Source organism: Nicotiana tabacum, chromosome 22, assembly GCF_000715075.1.
Source record: "Nicotiana tabacum cultivar K326 chromosome 22, ASM71507v2, whole genome shotgun sequence".
NCBI lineage: Eukaryota > Viridiplantae > Streptophyta > Magnoliopsida > Solanales > Solanaceae > Nicotiana > Nicotiana tabacum.
This window is the reverse complement of record NC_134101.1, coordinates 209,368,266-209,383,241: the sequence shown is the minus strand read 5'-3', so window position 1 is coordinate 209,383,241 and position 14,976 is coordinate 209,368,266. Positions and strand designations below refer to the sequence as shown.

Below are 14,976 nucleotides of genomic sequence, written 5' to 3'. Positions count from 1 at the left end.
AAATCGGAAATGAGAGAGCTTGTTTAGTAAAAACTCGCAAAGAGTACTAGCAGGCGACAGTAAGAAGAGAAATGAGAGAGGTCGACTAGCGAAAACCCGCAAAGGGCGTTGTCGGCCAAAAAGATGATTCCACCTCAGAAAGTCCTGGCAAGGTTCCCGGGTTTTGAAAAAAAAACATAGATCTGTTTTGATTCATGAGGAAGTGCAGTTTCTTGAAGATCGAGCATCCAGTCCAAAAGGCATGTCATGTCAGTTGAAGCCAGCATACACTCCAGATAAGTCCTTCTTCTCTCCCCGAAAGGGACGCTTCTCTTTAAACTCACATGCTTTCCTTTACATAGTTTTCTTTGAGTCCTTTTGATCTAACTCTTAATTCCGTAACAATTACAAAAAAAGGTGGCAGGACCGGTTTTTTTTACAGGGCTCCGTTTGGCAAGAGTCAAATAAAATGTACGGCCTCAGTGGCGCGTCAGTCCCATCCCGACTGGCCATGGTAGTTGATTTGCTTCCAAAACCGACAAACCCCCACAGGGTATCCCTTGTTACAAATCCCCACGGAGTCTCCCCTGGTACAATTCCCCAAAGAGGTCCACCCCAGCACATCCCCAGCAAGTCTGCTACAATCAAAAATCAAAAAAAAAAAAAATTCCTCACAGAGTTCGCATTGGGCAAATACCCACGGAGATTCCCTTGTACAAATCCCCACAAAGTCTCCCTAATGAAATCCCCACCGAAAATCCCCAAGCGGAACGGGACGGGAAAACCAAAGCCTTATAAGGCAAATCATCACAAAATCTGGAAACGCAAGTCTGAGTAGTCCAAAGGGTTTCGCATGTGAATCCAATCAATAGCAGAGTTTCTCAACAAGAATTAGGCCAAGACAAAGCAATTGGAACAGTCAAGGTCCCCAAACCAACCGCCATCTTCAAACTGACAATTTTTCTTTGTTTAGGAAATTGAGATAGGTGCGACCCAAAGCAGCCATGCAAGAAGCAGGTGTAGCCCAAAAGAAATAAAACACGCAAGCGTTGAAACAGCCTTGCAGCGGGAAAAACGACCAAAGGTAAGTTTCCCGAAATTTTTTCGTGCATTTTGATAAATAAAAGGGGATGAACCAAAGAAAAGAAAGAAGACAAGAAATAAAAATGAACATCCCAAAAGAAAAACAAATCATGGTAGCGTAGGACCTCATTCCTCGACTATCCCGGTATAAACCACGGATCTCCCTGGCATAACCAGAGGACTCTTTCCCCTTTCCGGCATAACCCGATGAATCTTTCGGCATAACCCGATAAATCCTCCCGGCATAACCCGATGAATCTTTCGGCATAACCCGATAAATCTTCTCGGCATAACCCGATAAATCTTCCCGGCATGTTTCGATGAATTCCCGGCATAATCCGATGAACCTTTCGGCATAACCCGATAAATCCTCCCGGCATAACCCGATGAATCTTTCGGCATAACCCGATAAATCTTCTCGGCATAACCCGATAAATCTTCCCGGCATGTTAATATGAATTTTCCGGCATGATCCGATGAATCCTCCCGGCATAACCCGATGAATCTTTCGGCATAACCCGATAAATCTTCTCGGCATAACCCGATAAATCTTCCCGGCATGTTACGATGAATTTTCCGGCATGATCCGATGAATCCTCCCGGCATAACCCGATGAATCTTTCGGAATAATCCGATAAACCCTCCGGCATAACCCGACGAATCTTTCCGGCATGACCCGATGATTCCCCCGGCATAACCCGACAACTCTTTCCTTCAGTCAGCATTAGGGTTTTAAACCCTTAACTGAACTTTTCCCTTTAATCAGGATTAGGGTTTTAAACCCTAAACTGAACTTTTCCCTTTAATCAGGATTAGGGTTTTAAACCCTAAACTGAACTTTTTCCCTTTAGTCAGCATTAGGGTTTTAAACCCTAAACTGAACTTTTCCCTTTAGTCAGCATTAGGGTTTTAAACCCTAAACTGAACTTTTCCCTTTAGTCAGCATTAGGGTTTTAAACCCTAAACTGAACTTTTCCAGAATCAGCATTAGGGTTTTAAACCCTAAACTGAACTTTTCCCTTTAGTCAGCATTAGGGTTTTAAACCCTAAATTAAACTTTCCCATTCAGTCGGAATTAGGGTTTTAAACCCTAAACTGAACTTTTTTCTTTTAGTCAGCATTAGGGTTATAAACCCTGAACTGAACTCTTTCCTTCAGTCAGCATTAGGGTTTTAAACCCTAAACTGAATCTTCCCTTTAGTCAGCATTAGGGCCCCAACCCTAAACTAAACTTTTCCCCAGTTGGTCAACATTAGAGTTTCAACTCTAAACTGAGCTTCTCCCCAGCTAGTCAGCATTAGGGCTCCAACCCTGAACTGAACTATTTCCATTCCGCCAGCCTTAGGGTTCTAACCCTAAAATTGAGTATTCTTACCTTGTGGCAATATCGTTGATCCAATTCCTTCATTAATGCTATGAACTTCTTGGAAAATAACTCACGAAATTTTCCTAGCGAAACTGGGGCAGAAAATTTCGTTCGTTTGTTTTTTCCCGCAGGTCTGACCTCGAGGCGCATGGATCGAGAAGACCCACGAGATGAGCCTCAACCCAGAATAAAAAAGAGAAGATGTTCCGAGATGCTTGAAAAAACGAAGGGCGGATCACTCCGAGTTTCGATCAAGGCCCCAAGTTCTACCACTCCCGTCTCACTCAGTGTCGCAGAAATAAACAGGCACCTACAACTTGCAAGCATCAAGATTCGGATCGAAGTCTACAAGCAAAATCAGCTAAGACCCGAGATCAAGTTACAAAAGAATCATAGATAGGAATCTTGTAACTAGCAAGTGACAAGCATAAAAAGTTAGTTTAGTTTCAATTTCCTTTGGTTGTAATAAGGCGGTCAGTAAGCAGTGATAACAGCAGGCAACAACAGTAACATTGCAATCCCACGGTAGTCCCAGCTACCAAAACTTCCCGAACTACATTAACCTGATTCCCCTTTAGCCAGGGATATGTAGGAAACCTTTGAATCAAAGGTTCGGTTAAATATTTTTCAAAAAATGCTTCACACGGATTACTCGGATGGGCAAAAATCGCTCACTTTATCTTTGCACGAAAACCCTTCGTGTCTCCGGGCAAAGAGGGGCAGCTGTAAGCACGTGATTTTTGACCTATATGAGAAATACTCCCAAAAAATGCAAAATAAAATGATTTTCCTTGGTGTGCAATTTTGAGTATTTTTGTGATATGTTTGGATAATTATTTGTATTTGTCTGTGTTCGCTTATTTGTTAAATTAATAGAAAATATAAAAATAAGTCGCATTTTGCATGTAAGATTTAATTCTACAATTGTTAGTAATTAAATGAGTTTTACAAAAATTAAAAATTACAAAAATAGGCATCTTTTGCATTTTTAGCATTTAATGTCCAAATATACAATTTTATGCTTAATTATTACTTAATTGTGCGTTAATTGTTATTGGGAGTTAATTTGCGCTTTTATAACTTAATTTAGTTCTTAATAATAATTTAAGTATTTTTATAATTTAGTTTTAGAAAATAAAAGAAGAAAAGATAACAAAAATACGAAGAAAAATCGGATTGGGCCACTTCTTCAAATTTCAACCTCAGGCCCAAATAATTGTCCAATCCTCCCCATGACCCAGTCCACTTCAGACCGGGTCAACCCGGTCCGCCCCACTAACCCATTTACCCAACACCCATCCTTCATTGTTTCATCCAACTCAAAACAAAACACAAAACAAAAACCCTAAAAAAAAACCTAAAAACACATCCGCCTCCCCCCCATCTTCTTCTTCCCAAAAACTCGAGAACCACCCCATCCATGGCTGACCCTTTTTTGTTGCTGCTTCGTCTCCAAACGACCACCATCCACGTCGACCTCCCCATCTGCTTCGCCGTTGCGTCGCCGGAAGACCCTCGGCCAAAATGGAAGGAAAACCCAATCGCTGCTTGCTTAATCTCCTTCCTCGACGAGCAGCTGCGACCCTTCTGCTTCTTATTGCTTCTGCTTCATCTTCCCCATCCGAACGACCTCCATTACTGCTTCGTCTTCGACTGCGAACAGCTCGGACAACCACGGCTTGTTTCGCGAGCTGCTGCCCCATCGCGTCGTCAACCTCCAGTTGCTGCTGCTTCGGTTTCAAGCTCGACAACCATGGTTTCTTTAGCCAGTTGTTGCTGCCTCCCAGCTGCTACTGTACGTCGACCTCCCCTACCGCTTCAAGCTCGAGCTGCTTCACCATGAACAACGACAAGCAGTCTGACATGGCTGCTGTCACTGCTCCGTCGTCACTGTAGCAGCTGCTACGTCCAACGCCTTCTTCATTTTCTTCTCGTCGCCTTCAGTCCCAAAACAAGATTCAACCATGTCGCTTGGTCGAGTTTTAGTCGAGGTCGTCGAGCGTAGTTTTGAGATTCGTCAAGTTTACAAGGAAGGTGAGTTCGTCATTGAGTTCGTCGTTGAGTCCGGACAGATTTATTCCCATTTGAGGTTCGTCGAAACAGTCCATACGATCGAATTCATCGTTGTTCATCTCCGGTTAGTAAATTTTTGAGTTTTATTTTGTCCGTATTTTGTTTTGATATTTTCGAATCTAAAATCGGCAAATGTTTGTTTTGTTCATGTCTATGGTTAGATATTTGATTTTTGTTTTGTTCATGTTCATGTATTTTTGTTGAATTAATTTTCAGATTTCAAATGGAAGTTAATTAGTTATTTTTCATGTTTATTTCATGTTTGTATTGTTGTTTAAGTGAATATTTGTTAGTTTAATGTTTGTTAGATTCAAATTGAAATTTAATTAATTATTTCTTCAATTTGTTTCATGTTGTTATGTATTTTCCAGAAAATATTAATGTTGTTTGAATCGTTAGAATCTGTCATGTTTGTTGCTTTAAAACAGATTTAATTCATGTTCATCTTTGTTTGAAGTTCATGTTTAAATCCAGTAATTTAATTTGAGTTTGTTTTGGTTTTTGATTTTTGATTTAATTTGAATCATGTATTTTGTTGTTTGTATTGTTGTATCCTTGTTCGTCCATTGATGGTCTAAATTAACCAGGATTGGTTCCCGATATGGTTGATTTATTCCCATTAATTTGGAGTTGTGTTGTTCATCGTGTTCATATAATTGTTGTTGAAGATTGTTGAGAAATTGGTCATCTTGACTATATTTTGGTTGAGTTATGATTAATTGAGTGTTTAGAGCTGATGAGGGTAATTTGGTAAATTGCAATCCGTTCAGGGGTAAAATGGTAATTGCAATAAGGTCGGAGGGGTAGTTTGGTAATTGAACATTATTTTGATTCTTTATGTTAAGCATGAGGGACAAATATAATGGGGTGGAGTTTTTGATGTACTTGTTTAATATAATGGGGGACAAGACAAAACATAATAGGGAGGAATCTTGTACTTGTTTAATGTAGGCATGGGGGACATATTGTAATGGGTTGGGAATGTGGTATTTATTTAATGTAGGCATGGGGGACAAGGTTTAAAATAAAGAAAACATTAATAAGTGGGACAAAGCATGCCATTGGGGGAATAATTTGGGGTTAGGAATTCAAGGCAAGGTCTTGCTATAAATATAGAGTCATTTCTTGACATTAAAGGAGGACTAGACTTGAGAGAAAAAACTTAGACTAAAACTTGAAAGATTTTTGAGGATTATTTTGAGAGAGGAAGACAATCCGAAAATCTCAAGAGTGTTAGAGAGTAAAAAAAAAAAGAAAACAAAAACAAAGGGAGAAGCGAGTTTAGTTTCGGGTTTATTCTTTGAGTTGTTTGATTTTTCTTCAAAGTTTTCTGGGCCTTGAATCTGATTCGAATTGCCGCTGTTGGGTTGCTGTTGTTGCTGTGTATTTACACTACTGCTGCTTCTACTGATCTTCATCTTCTTTCCTTGCTTTCCAAATACCAGGTACACAAACTGATACACTGGTTCATCTTGTAAGCCACTCGAAGCATGAATGCAAAAAATGAGAAAGATTTGAAGTTATAATTTAATGTAGCCTTTTCTTTCTTTTCTGTCTGTATGTAGAATATTCTATGCGTTGCCATGCAAACTCCTTAAACAACTCACTTTTGGAACTTAACCATAATAACTCGAAAGTATGTAAATAAAGTAGGACCTTCTTCATTTATTTTAGAAAACAAAAAAAATAGAAAATGTAGTCGTGCTAAGATTATCCTTTTAAAAAATAATGAGACGAGCCTCGCCAAATAAAAATGCAAATTGCGGGGCCCTCAATAATTGATCATAATAAATACTTAGAATTTGGGATGGACTGTTTAGTGAATTCCACTGCCTTCCCCAAAGATAATAACGCGTTAGACTCTTTAGGCGCGACTTAATTAAATTACATTCTTAAATTCGGGTGCGCATTTATGTGACCCAAATTCAAATCTCAACGGAGTCGAAATGTGTTAACAACTACGGGTGCATTGATTGTGACGTGGTTCGAGATGCATTTTCACGACGTTGCAATTCTATAAAAATAAATGATAATAATAAAAGCGGTTTAAACTTAATAAAAGCACATAAGTCACAACATGTATTTAAATCAGATATTTAGCCATTATAACAATTTAAGCGACCGTGCTAGAACCACGGGATTCGAGGGTGCCTAACACCTTCCCTCGGGTCAACAGAATTCCTTACTTAGAATTTCTGGTTCGCAGACTTCATTTGGAAAAGTCGAAAATTTCCTCGATTTGGGATTCAAGATAAACCGGTGACTTGGGACACCAAAAACCAAACCTTTCCCAAGTGGCGACTCTGAATTAAATAAATAATCCAATTTCGAATATTGTCACTTAAATTGGAAAAACTCCCCTCGCGCATTTAACCCTTCGGGGCGGGCGCGCAAAAAGGAGGTGTGACAGTATGTTTATGTTTTGTAGTTATAATAAATAAAGCACAAGGGCAAACATCCTAAATATTGGACTATATTTACCATAATATATTTTCTTATGCGAATAACTATATGTTGCACTTTCAACAGAGATATCAATATCGACAACATGAATTCTGATTATGGCAGAAATAACCAAATTATTATAAGGAAACATATACAAAAAAAAAAACACCGTCTATAAAGAAGTGTTCGGTAAGATGCCATCACATTAGATACCTTTACACTACAATACGTAATTATCTACTTAACATGACTAAAATTGATCATTTATGTAAGTTCCGATGATGTCCTTTCCTTTTGAATTCACGTATTATGCTAATGTAACAATATTTTTCGGTATTTAGATGATTGTTATAGTATTATATATAAAAAATTTCTCATTAATTAAATTTTATTGTTCCTTTATATAAATAAATATTTAAACCATCATATGACATTATTAACGTGCAACGCACGTTTATAGATACTAGTTAACACTAATACATAAAGAATCACTTCTATAGTCCTACCTATTAATTTAAAATTTGAGTACCTGTTCCTATATCCAAAGACTCAAAGGAGTCACTTGTAAATTAAAGCCCCAAGTATCCCCTATATTCGGGACTGAACATAATATAATGGCATTTCTGAGTTGAGTTAAAAGTTAGATTTTAATTGACAAAATAGTTTTTTTTTTTAAAAGTGCAAATAATACGTATCTAATTATGACATTGTCAAATTATAACCCCTTTACTAATTTGTTTCATAGAAAACTCTGAAGTCTACGGTTTGAGGAATTTTGTTAAGAGAAATTCTCATAAAGCACTATAATTTAGAGTCTAGTAACTATAGTTTGTCTAATTACTATTCCTAACTATTGTTTAATTGTTTCTAGCTTGTATCTCTTGTAGTCAAAAGCGCAATAAATACAGCTTATGTCAATTGTATTCGTTCTCGCAACGAATACAACCTGTATCAACTGTACTCGTTCGCACAATTGTATTCATTCGCGTAACGAATACAACATGTATCAACTGTAACCAAGGCGAAATACAAGAAAGTATATAAAGGATACAACTTGTATTGACTGTATATATGGGCGTATGAAAAGGATACAATCTGTATCAACTGTATTCGACAACATGTAGCAATTGTAACCAAGGCAAAATACAATGATGTATACAAATGATACAACTTGTGTCGAATGTATGCATGGATTTATATAAAGAATACAATTTATACCAACTGTATTCGTTTGCACAACGAATACAACTAACGCGAATTACAAAAATATAGAAAACTAAAATGCTTTTGTTGAGAGTTGAACTCAAGAACGTCGCTAACCAAGCATGCCCTCTAACCAACTGAGCTAAGAGAGCTTCAAATCAATTAATCTCTTGTTTCATAGATTTGCTATAAAATTCAAATATAGCTACGATGGTAAATTTGCTGAAAAGATAGCTACGAATAATAAATATAATGTAAATATTTGATGTATCACGTAATTTTCCCATTTTTTTTTAACTATTTAGTCTAGTTTAAGTGGAGAAAAGGAAAAACAGTAAATTATTCTCACACATGTTCTACAAATGATCGATTATCCCAAATATCCTTCTCCTAAAGATTATTACAAAATTTGCTTCACAATCACAATAATTTTATCTTTCCTAAACTCGGATGTATTAACTAAGACCTTCAACGTCAGGATCGAGGTTGAGGGCCTGAGGCCAAGTCGAACGCACCCATTCAATTCGCAATGTCGTTTAGGTGTGGGATTAGACACTCTCAAGGGAGTAAACCCTCAGACAAGCTTTGTGTAAGTATAGATTAGAGGCGGATGCAGGGCTTGAATCGCTGACCCTGGGATGATAAAAGCAAACTATACCAACGGACCAACTATGAGTTTGATGTTCTGAAGAAACAATGTAATGATTCGAAACCTTCAGGAAGAAAATCATTTCGACAAACTTACACCCTAACTCTGAAGAACTTGTCATTCTCTGCAATTTGCAATTTTAGGGGATTGAACTAACTCACTTGAAGTCCGTCATTTGCTTCTCCCTTTCATCTAGCCCCCCTCTCCCCCAATCCTGTCAATCCCCTTCGCCCCTTCCCAAATTGACCCAAGGCAAAAGAAGGAAAGTATGGAAATGAAATATACTGCTTCTTTGGGGGGGGGGGGGGGGGAGGTTGGGGGGGGGCATTTCGGAGCGCGATCATTCAAAAGTTCATGATACTGAGCAGTACGTTATTGTCTGAAAATAAACACGAGGAGAGCAATGTTCCAATTAACCAAACTTGGCAACTTACGATTCAGAATAATATGTGTAGTCCAACCCACAGTAGAAAGTTCCTCACATGGTGAGAAGCTCAAATCACGCCCAAAACAGCAAAGATGAACCTAAATACGATATAGTCATTTTATGCTACAAGCCTTCACCTTACATAATGGTTTATTTGTCTTATTGCCCCTCCTATTGATGATTGACATTTGACTTCATATTCCCAGCTTAGAACAGAGATACCATTTTATTCAACTTGAAACACCCAATGACTAGACAGAAAATAAACAAAAGGATCACAGTTGTCCGCCCATCAGCTCCAGTGCATGGTTCCAGGCCTTAGGCAACCATTCATCTCTGTGGGGAGTCAATTGTCCGAACATTTGCACCTGTAATTCCTTCCAGCCGATCTTTACTTATCTCCACAAAGTGACCCACCATTTCATGAAATTGTTTCAGGCCAGAAAGAGGAAGAATTATGGAAGAGCGATCAGAACCTGCCACCTGCAAGTTACAGTGAGAACATGACATAAATAACAGATACGACCAAATTAGAGTGCTTTCAATTTTTATGAAGACTGCGAGAAAGCCAAACCTCAGATATTCTTAAGAAATGGCCCCGGTTGTTACTCCCAAGATCAAAGAAGAATCGCTTTTGGTCAGCCCTGATTACTTTGGAGACCCCCAAGTTACTAACTTCATCAGCTGCTGGCAGATCAATGGTCCGTTCTACACTCAAATCAGCTGTTGGGCCAGATTGAGAAGAGTGACTGGATATAAAACCGGCTCCTACATCATCTGAAAGCCCAAGACGCTCTGAGGGTTCCGAAGTCTGCTGTGTTCGTGCATTTAACATTTAAACAAGAGAAAATGCAGCTATTATTTTGAGAGAGACCCTTAAAAAGGGATACAAAATGGCAATGACCGTAAAGTAACCTGATTGGGCGAAATAAATAGCCTTGAGGCTTCATTGATCTCTGCCAAAATATTCCTAAATGCTGCCCATCCCTCATCTTGGGCACTTCCTGCTGGAACAATAATCGTACTACGGTTCCTGCTAACAGATGCTTCAGAGACCTGCATGCATTACTCTGTTAAGAGATAGAAGTACAAAATCTAGGGTGGCAAAATAGTCCCCAAGCGAGACTCTTAAAACCTTTTTATCAATCAAGGTACGATTGTTCTTCTAGACATAGATAAAACTAAGACGGCAGTTTTAATGTCATGGCTAGCCCGAGAATCAATTGATCGCACTTATATTTCTACTTCTGTCTTGATTCAGTTTCTCTTATGTTTTTCTTAACTGTGTCCATTTAAACTTCTTTTTAAATTTATAATTCTAGGTATTTCAGTAGCTTTTGAACCCCTACACTACTCCTAAAACCCCAGAATACTGCAGATTAATTTCCAATTGGGTCTAAGAGACGTACTGGAAATGGGAGTTTGTTCCGGAAGAGTTTCATCATTACTTATGTCACAATTGGTTTGAGATCCTTCTAGACATTTTCTTTTCCTTGAATCATTTTCCTGATATTTTGACAGTATACCAGTCCTAGAACTTTTTCATGTTTCCTTACTTACAGAAGTTAGGCACTGTTGATAACGCCAAAATGAAAAACTTCGCAAAATATCACTGTGCTGTTTTCATTACCAAAGTAAACCTGTTACATAATTCAGTAGAAAAATAGAAGGAAAAGAATCTAGCAAGGGGACAAATTTAGATATCACCGGAATGCTTAGGCAATGGAAATAGGGTATGGCTGCAGATAGAATCATTCACACAAATAGAAGAAGGTAGCGAAGGGTCATGCATTTGTAAGGAATGTTCTCTTGCCAAAGAAAGAAATATTTGGTGATTAAATATCGAGAGAATTCAGGATATAGATTAAGTCACTTGGGTGGTGGAAGGGGGAGAAAACGAGAGGGCTCCTGCTTGAGAGGGCTAAGAGAGGAGTACATTATTCTTGTTGATTGAAATAAACAGAGAAGGAAAGAAGCGGAAAATAGGGTACTGGACAGGGGTCCACATTCAGGTTTAGATAAATTAGGGGGAAAACCGAAGGTTAAGGACAAGATGATGGTTATCTCAAGGTCAGAGAAGGCAAAACAAGTCACATCGAAGTTGCAGGTTAATAAAGAGAATGCAGCAATTGGCAAACAAGTGGTTCAAATCAGAGAAAACTTTGACCAGTGATTATCATAGTAAATTATGAGATTGTGAGACACTAAGGGATAATATTACCAATAACCTATATTGCTCCAACACGGGTGCGGTTACCCGATACGAGCGTGGATCTAGAGTTCGGATTCTTCATCACATAAATTTTAGGATTTGGGGTATATGATCCCGAGCACAGATACGGGTGGGATACGGCCAATAAATATATATTATGACATAACAGTATATATTTCAATTAATTTATGTTATTAAACTAAACCTAATAAAATTTAATTCTATATAAACCCCAAATATCTTACTCATAAGATATCTCGCGTTATAGCAAAGCGTTCTCATATTATATATGACACAAACCCAATAACCGAACCAAATACCCAATTAATTTATACTTCTCAATCAAAGATGTAATCAAAGCACCCTAGGTAAGTTGACCAAATCCGGTGTGGATCTCACGGATTTTGAAGAGTCCGAGCAACTTAGCCGACAACTCAGCAAGAAGAGATCACAATGAAACGCCTCTCAACTAGGATATAACCAACTTCAAAGTATCTAGCCAGATCTTTTACATTTTGTATGCAATATTAAAGGCAGCTCACTCAGTAGAATTTCACATTCAATCAAGCCACAGTGACATCACAACACAATACTCAAAGCTTCCAATCATACATAAAGTATAAACATCTTGAAAATGTTTGTCAACATATAGAGTGCTAATAGTTAAGAAAGAGACATATAGCATCCACCACAAGAGGAGTATCCAAATAAAAGGCATTGCTTAGTTAGAAAAATGGATCCGCTAGGCGCTACCAAAAGGTACATAATTCAGGTTTGGATGACACAAATAGCTACTCAATTCCATTCTAATTTTTGGAGACTCGGATTTAATAGAAATTAAGTTAGGACTCATAAACAAGTAGATGTAACTAGGCAAAGGGAAAGAACCACTCTAGACAATACAATTCGTGAATACTTTCCTGGCCAAACAGAACACTTTTATGAACTCTTTGACATGGTTCCTCATCTCCCCCAATCTCCACCTGTATAGGTGTCACACATACGGACACAGACACATGACAGTGATTTTCCAACAAATTATTGGACACACAACGATGAGGACAGGAAGGAGTCGAATACACAAATAAAGTTTCTTCCAATAAATAAATTGATTTTCGGATTTGACAGGAGCATCCAGTTGAGTTAAAGAACTTCAATATTTAAGACTCCTTCAACATCTTATACTTTTTACATTTCTGCAGATCCTCAGCATCCACATTTTTCTCTGATTTTGTATCAATAACTCTGGAACCTTCTTAGTGTTCCTCTATTACTATATGTGGCCCGTTAATAATCAAAAAGATTCATAAGCATGGTAAAAAGAGCTTTGACCTTATTTCTATGTTAGTGAGATTTGCAATATAAATGTTATTTGTATACCATCAAATAAATAATTTTACTACCTTCTTTTTGAAAGGAGAAATTGAGGTTATACATTATTGAACCTCTGACCTCCTCTAAGATAAGATACAACTAAACCAATGGGCCAAAGCCCCTCGTAACTAATCAAAAAAGGAATGTTTTGTTCATATATATGCAGGTCGAGAGAGAGAGATATTGATCAATTTGGTTCATGTAACAGGAAAAGAAATGCAGTTTACTACCCAACCCTGAGAAAGGGGTAGGCTTCTTGACATTAGATAATCAACATAGTGTCTGAGTCATTAACTGAAATCCAATTAACAGAAACTCCCTTTAAGGTTGGTGTAAATGCAATCCAAATAATAGCAATTCCTTCAAGGTTGGTGTAAAAGGAACAGAGGGGTAACAAATTCTGAGTGTGATAGCTATATCCTGATAGCTGACAAAGAAACCAATTATCAAAGTTACCAAGCTAGCCAAGCCATGGTTGTGTAGGTCCTTTGGATTTCCTTATGTGAGAAATCTACAGATGAACCCAAGTGTATGTATTGGTCACCATCACAGTGGCGGAACAAGAAATTTTAACAAGGGGATTCAAAAAATTCAAACTTGCAATGAAGCAATTTTTGAACTATCTCCCTTATGTAAAGAGGATTCAGAAGTTCATATATATAGATGAAAATAAATATTTTTAATCTATTTGGGCAGTATGATTTTTCGACTAAGGGGATTCAATTGAACCCCTTCTTTGGTTGTAGCTCTACAACTGCTCTCATATGCCAGCTACTCATTTAACATATTTACTAAAAATCAAAATCTCAATAATGATTACGAATTAAGATTAGACTTGAAGAAACAGCCATATCAAATGAAACGTGCCACGAAAATCGGATGCAAATACATTTTCTATTACTATTAAAACAGGAAGAAAAAAAAAACAAAGCCTAACAAGGTCAGGAAAGTAAAGTAACCTTGAGAAAGCGTCCTCGTCTATTCTCCCCTACATCAAAGTAAAACACCTGCAAGGTTTTAAAAAACAAAAAAACTACATTTATCGAGAGTTAATGACAATAAAAAAATTTAAAAAAACAGTTATAGAAAATAAAAAGGAAAATCAAGCCATATATGTATGTAATAGTAATAATACTGTGCCTTGGTATCAAGTTGGAGTTCTTTGCTAAACACGTCCTGTTGATCATCATCTGAATTGACATAGTAATTGAATAGATCGAGGAACCATGAGATGCCGTTGAATGGTACTATTATAGTAGACCTTGTTGCCGACGTTTTCTCCGATATTTTCAAGTAACGCCCGCGTGGATTCTCCTTCAGGTCGAAGTAGAAAAGCTTGTGTTCTACCTGTAACGTCTTGCACAGCAGCTCCACGTCGTTTCCTCCTCCGCCTCCGCCACCACCACCGCCGCCGGAATTTCCCTCCATCAACCCTCAATCACTCTTCTTCAACTTAAAATTTAAGAAATCAGAGAGAAATGAATGGCAAAACTGACATTATGGAGAAAAAATTGAAGGAGTGATTGATAGTTGGGTGAATTAGGGTTTGGGATATTTCAGTGGGGAAGTAGTCGTTGACCAGTTCCACTTGCTAAACTGAAAATGAAAATGGCCTTCGTCACTTCTCTTTGCTTTTATTTTAAGTTTACTGTACATCTTATCATCTTATGGGTTTCTTTAAATGATAAAGACCGTTGGATGGGGGTGAGCTGAACCGTAACCGAAAATATATCCGGTAAATGTGTTTTCTGTTTTTACTCAAGTTCTGAGTTCTGACTGCTTTGTTGTGTAGGGATCGATTCGGTTGGCCTTTTCCACAGTGTAAATTAGTTTGGCTAAACGTCCAAAATTTTGAAATTTGTAACCATTTTTATTTGGCCAAATCATTTAAGAAGTCTTTTTGATAATATTACTAACAAAAAAAATAATAAATTTAGTGTAATTTCACATATAGGGTTTGGGGAGGGTAGTATGTATACCGTTTACCTCTTCCATGTGCAAATAGAGAGGTTGTTTCCGATAAACTCCGGCTCAATCCAACAAAATAGCAGCATTAAAGCAATAAATATATAGTAATGAAAGGAGTCATGGAAAAGAAACAACAACGGCAAAATAGTAACAAAACCAAAGCAAAAGCAACCTTTGATAGTGATAGACATCCAAGA

The 14,976-nt window shown here is 37.7% G+C and overlaps 1 protein-coding gene across 2 annotated transcripts; it reads right to left on the bottom strand.

Moving 5' to 3' along the window:
* Nucleotides 1-9,204: 9,204 nt before the first annotated feature.
* On the bottom strand, nt 9,205-14,415 carry LOC107783074 (transcription factor Pur-alpha 1). 2 transcript variants are annotated; one of them, XM_016604041.2, is made up of 5 exons: nt 13,952-14,415; nt 13,771-13,818; nt 10,141-10,281; nt 9,800-10,039; nt 9,205-9,708 (listed from the first exon to the last, which is right to left on the bottom strand). In XM_016604041.2, the coding sequence occupies exons 1-5, from the start codon at nt 14,237-14,239 to the stop codon at nt 9,556-9,558; spliced, it is 870 nt and encodes a 289-aa protein (XP_016459527.1). In that variant the 5' UTR covers nt 14,240-14,415; the 3' UTR covers nt 9,205-9,555. The 2 variants fall into 2 exon arrangements, with proteins under 2 accessions (XP_016459527.1, XP_016459528.1); XM_016604042.2 differs by having other exon boundaries at nt 9,800-10,036.
* Nucleotides 14,416-14,976: the final 561 nt, after the last annotated feature.

Excerpts from the sequence above, each read along its gene's own strand:
- LOC107783074 (XM_016604041.2), bottom strand. The coding sequence starts at position 14,239 with ATGGAGGGAAATTCCGGCGGCGGTGGTGGTGGCGGAGGCGGAGGAGGA. Across the intron at positions 10,282-13,770 it reads GACGAGGACGCTTTCTCAAG|GTCTCTGAAGCATCTGTTAG; the intron begins GTTACTTTACTT and ends TAATGCATGCAG. Across the intron at positions 10,040-10,140 it reads TATTTATTTCGCCCAATCAG|CAGACTTCGGAACCCTCAGA; the intron begins GTTACTTTACGG and ends GCACGAACACAG.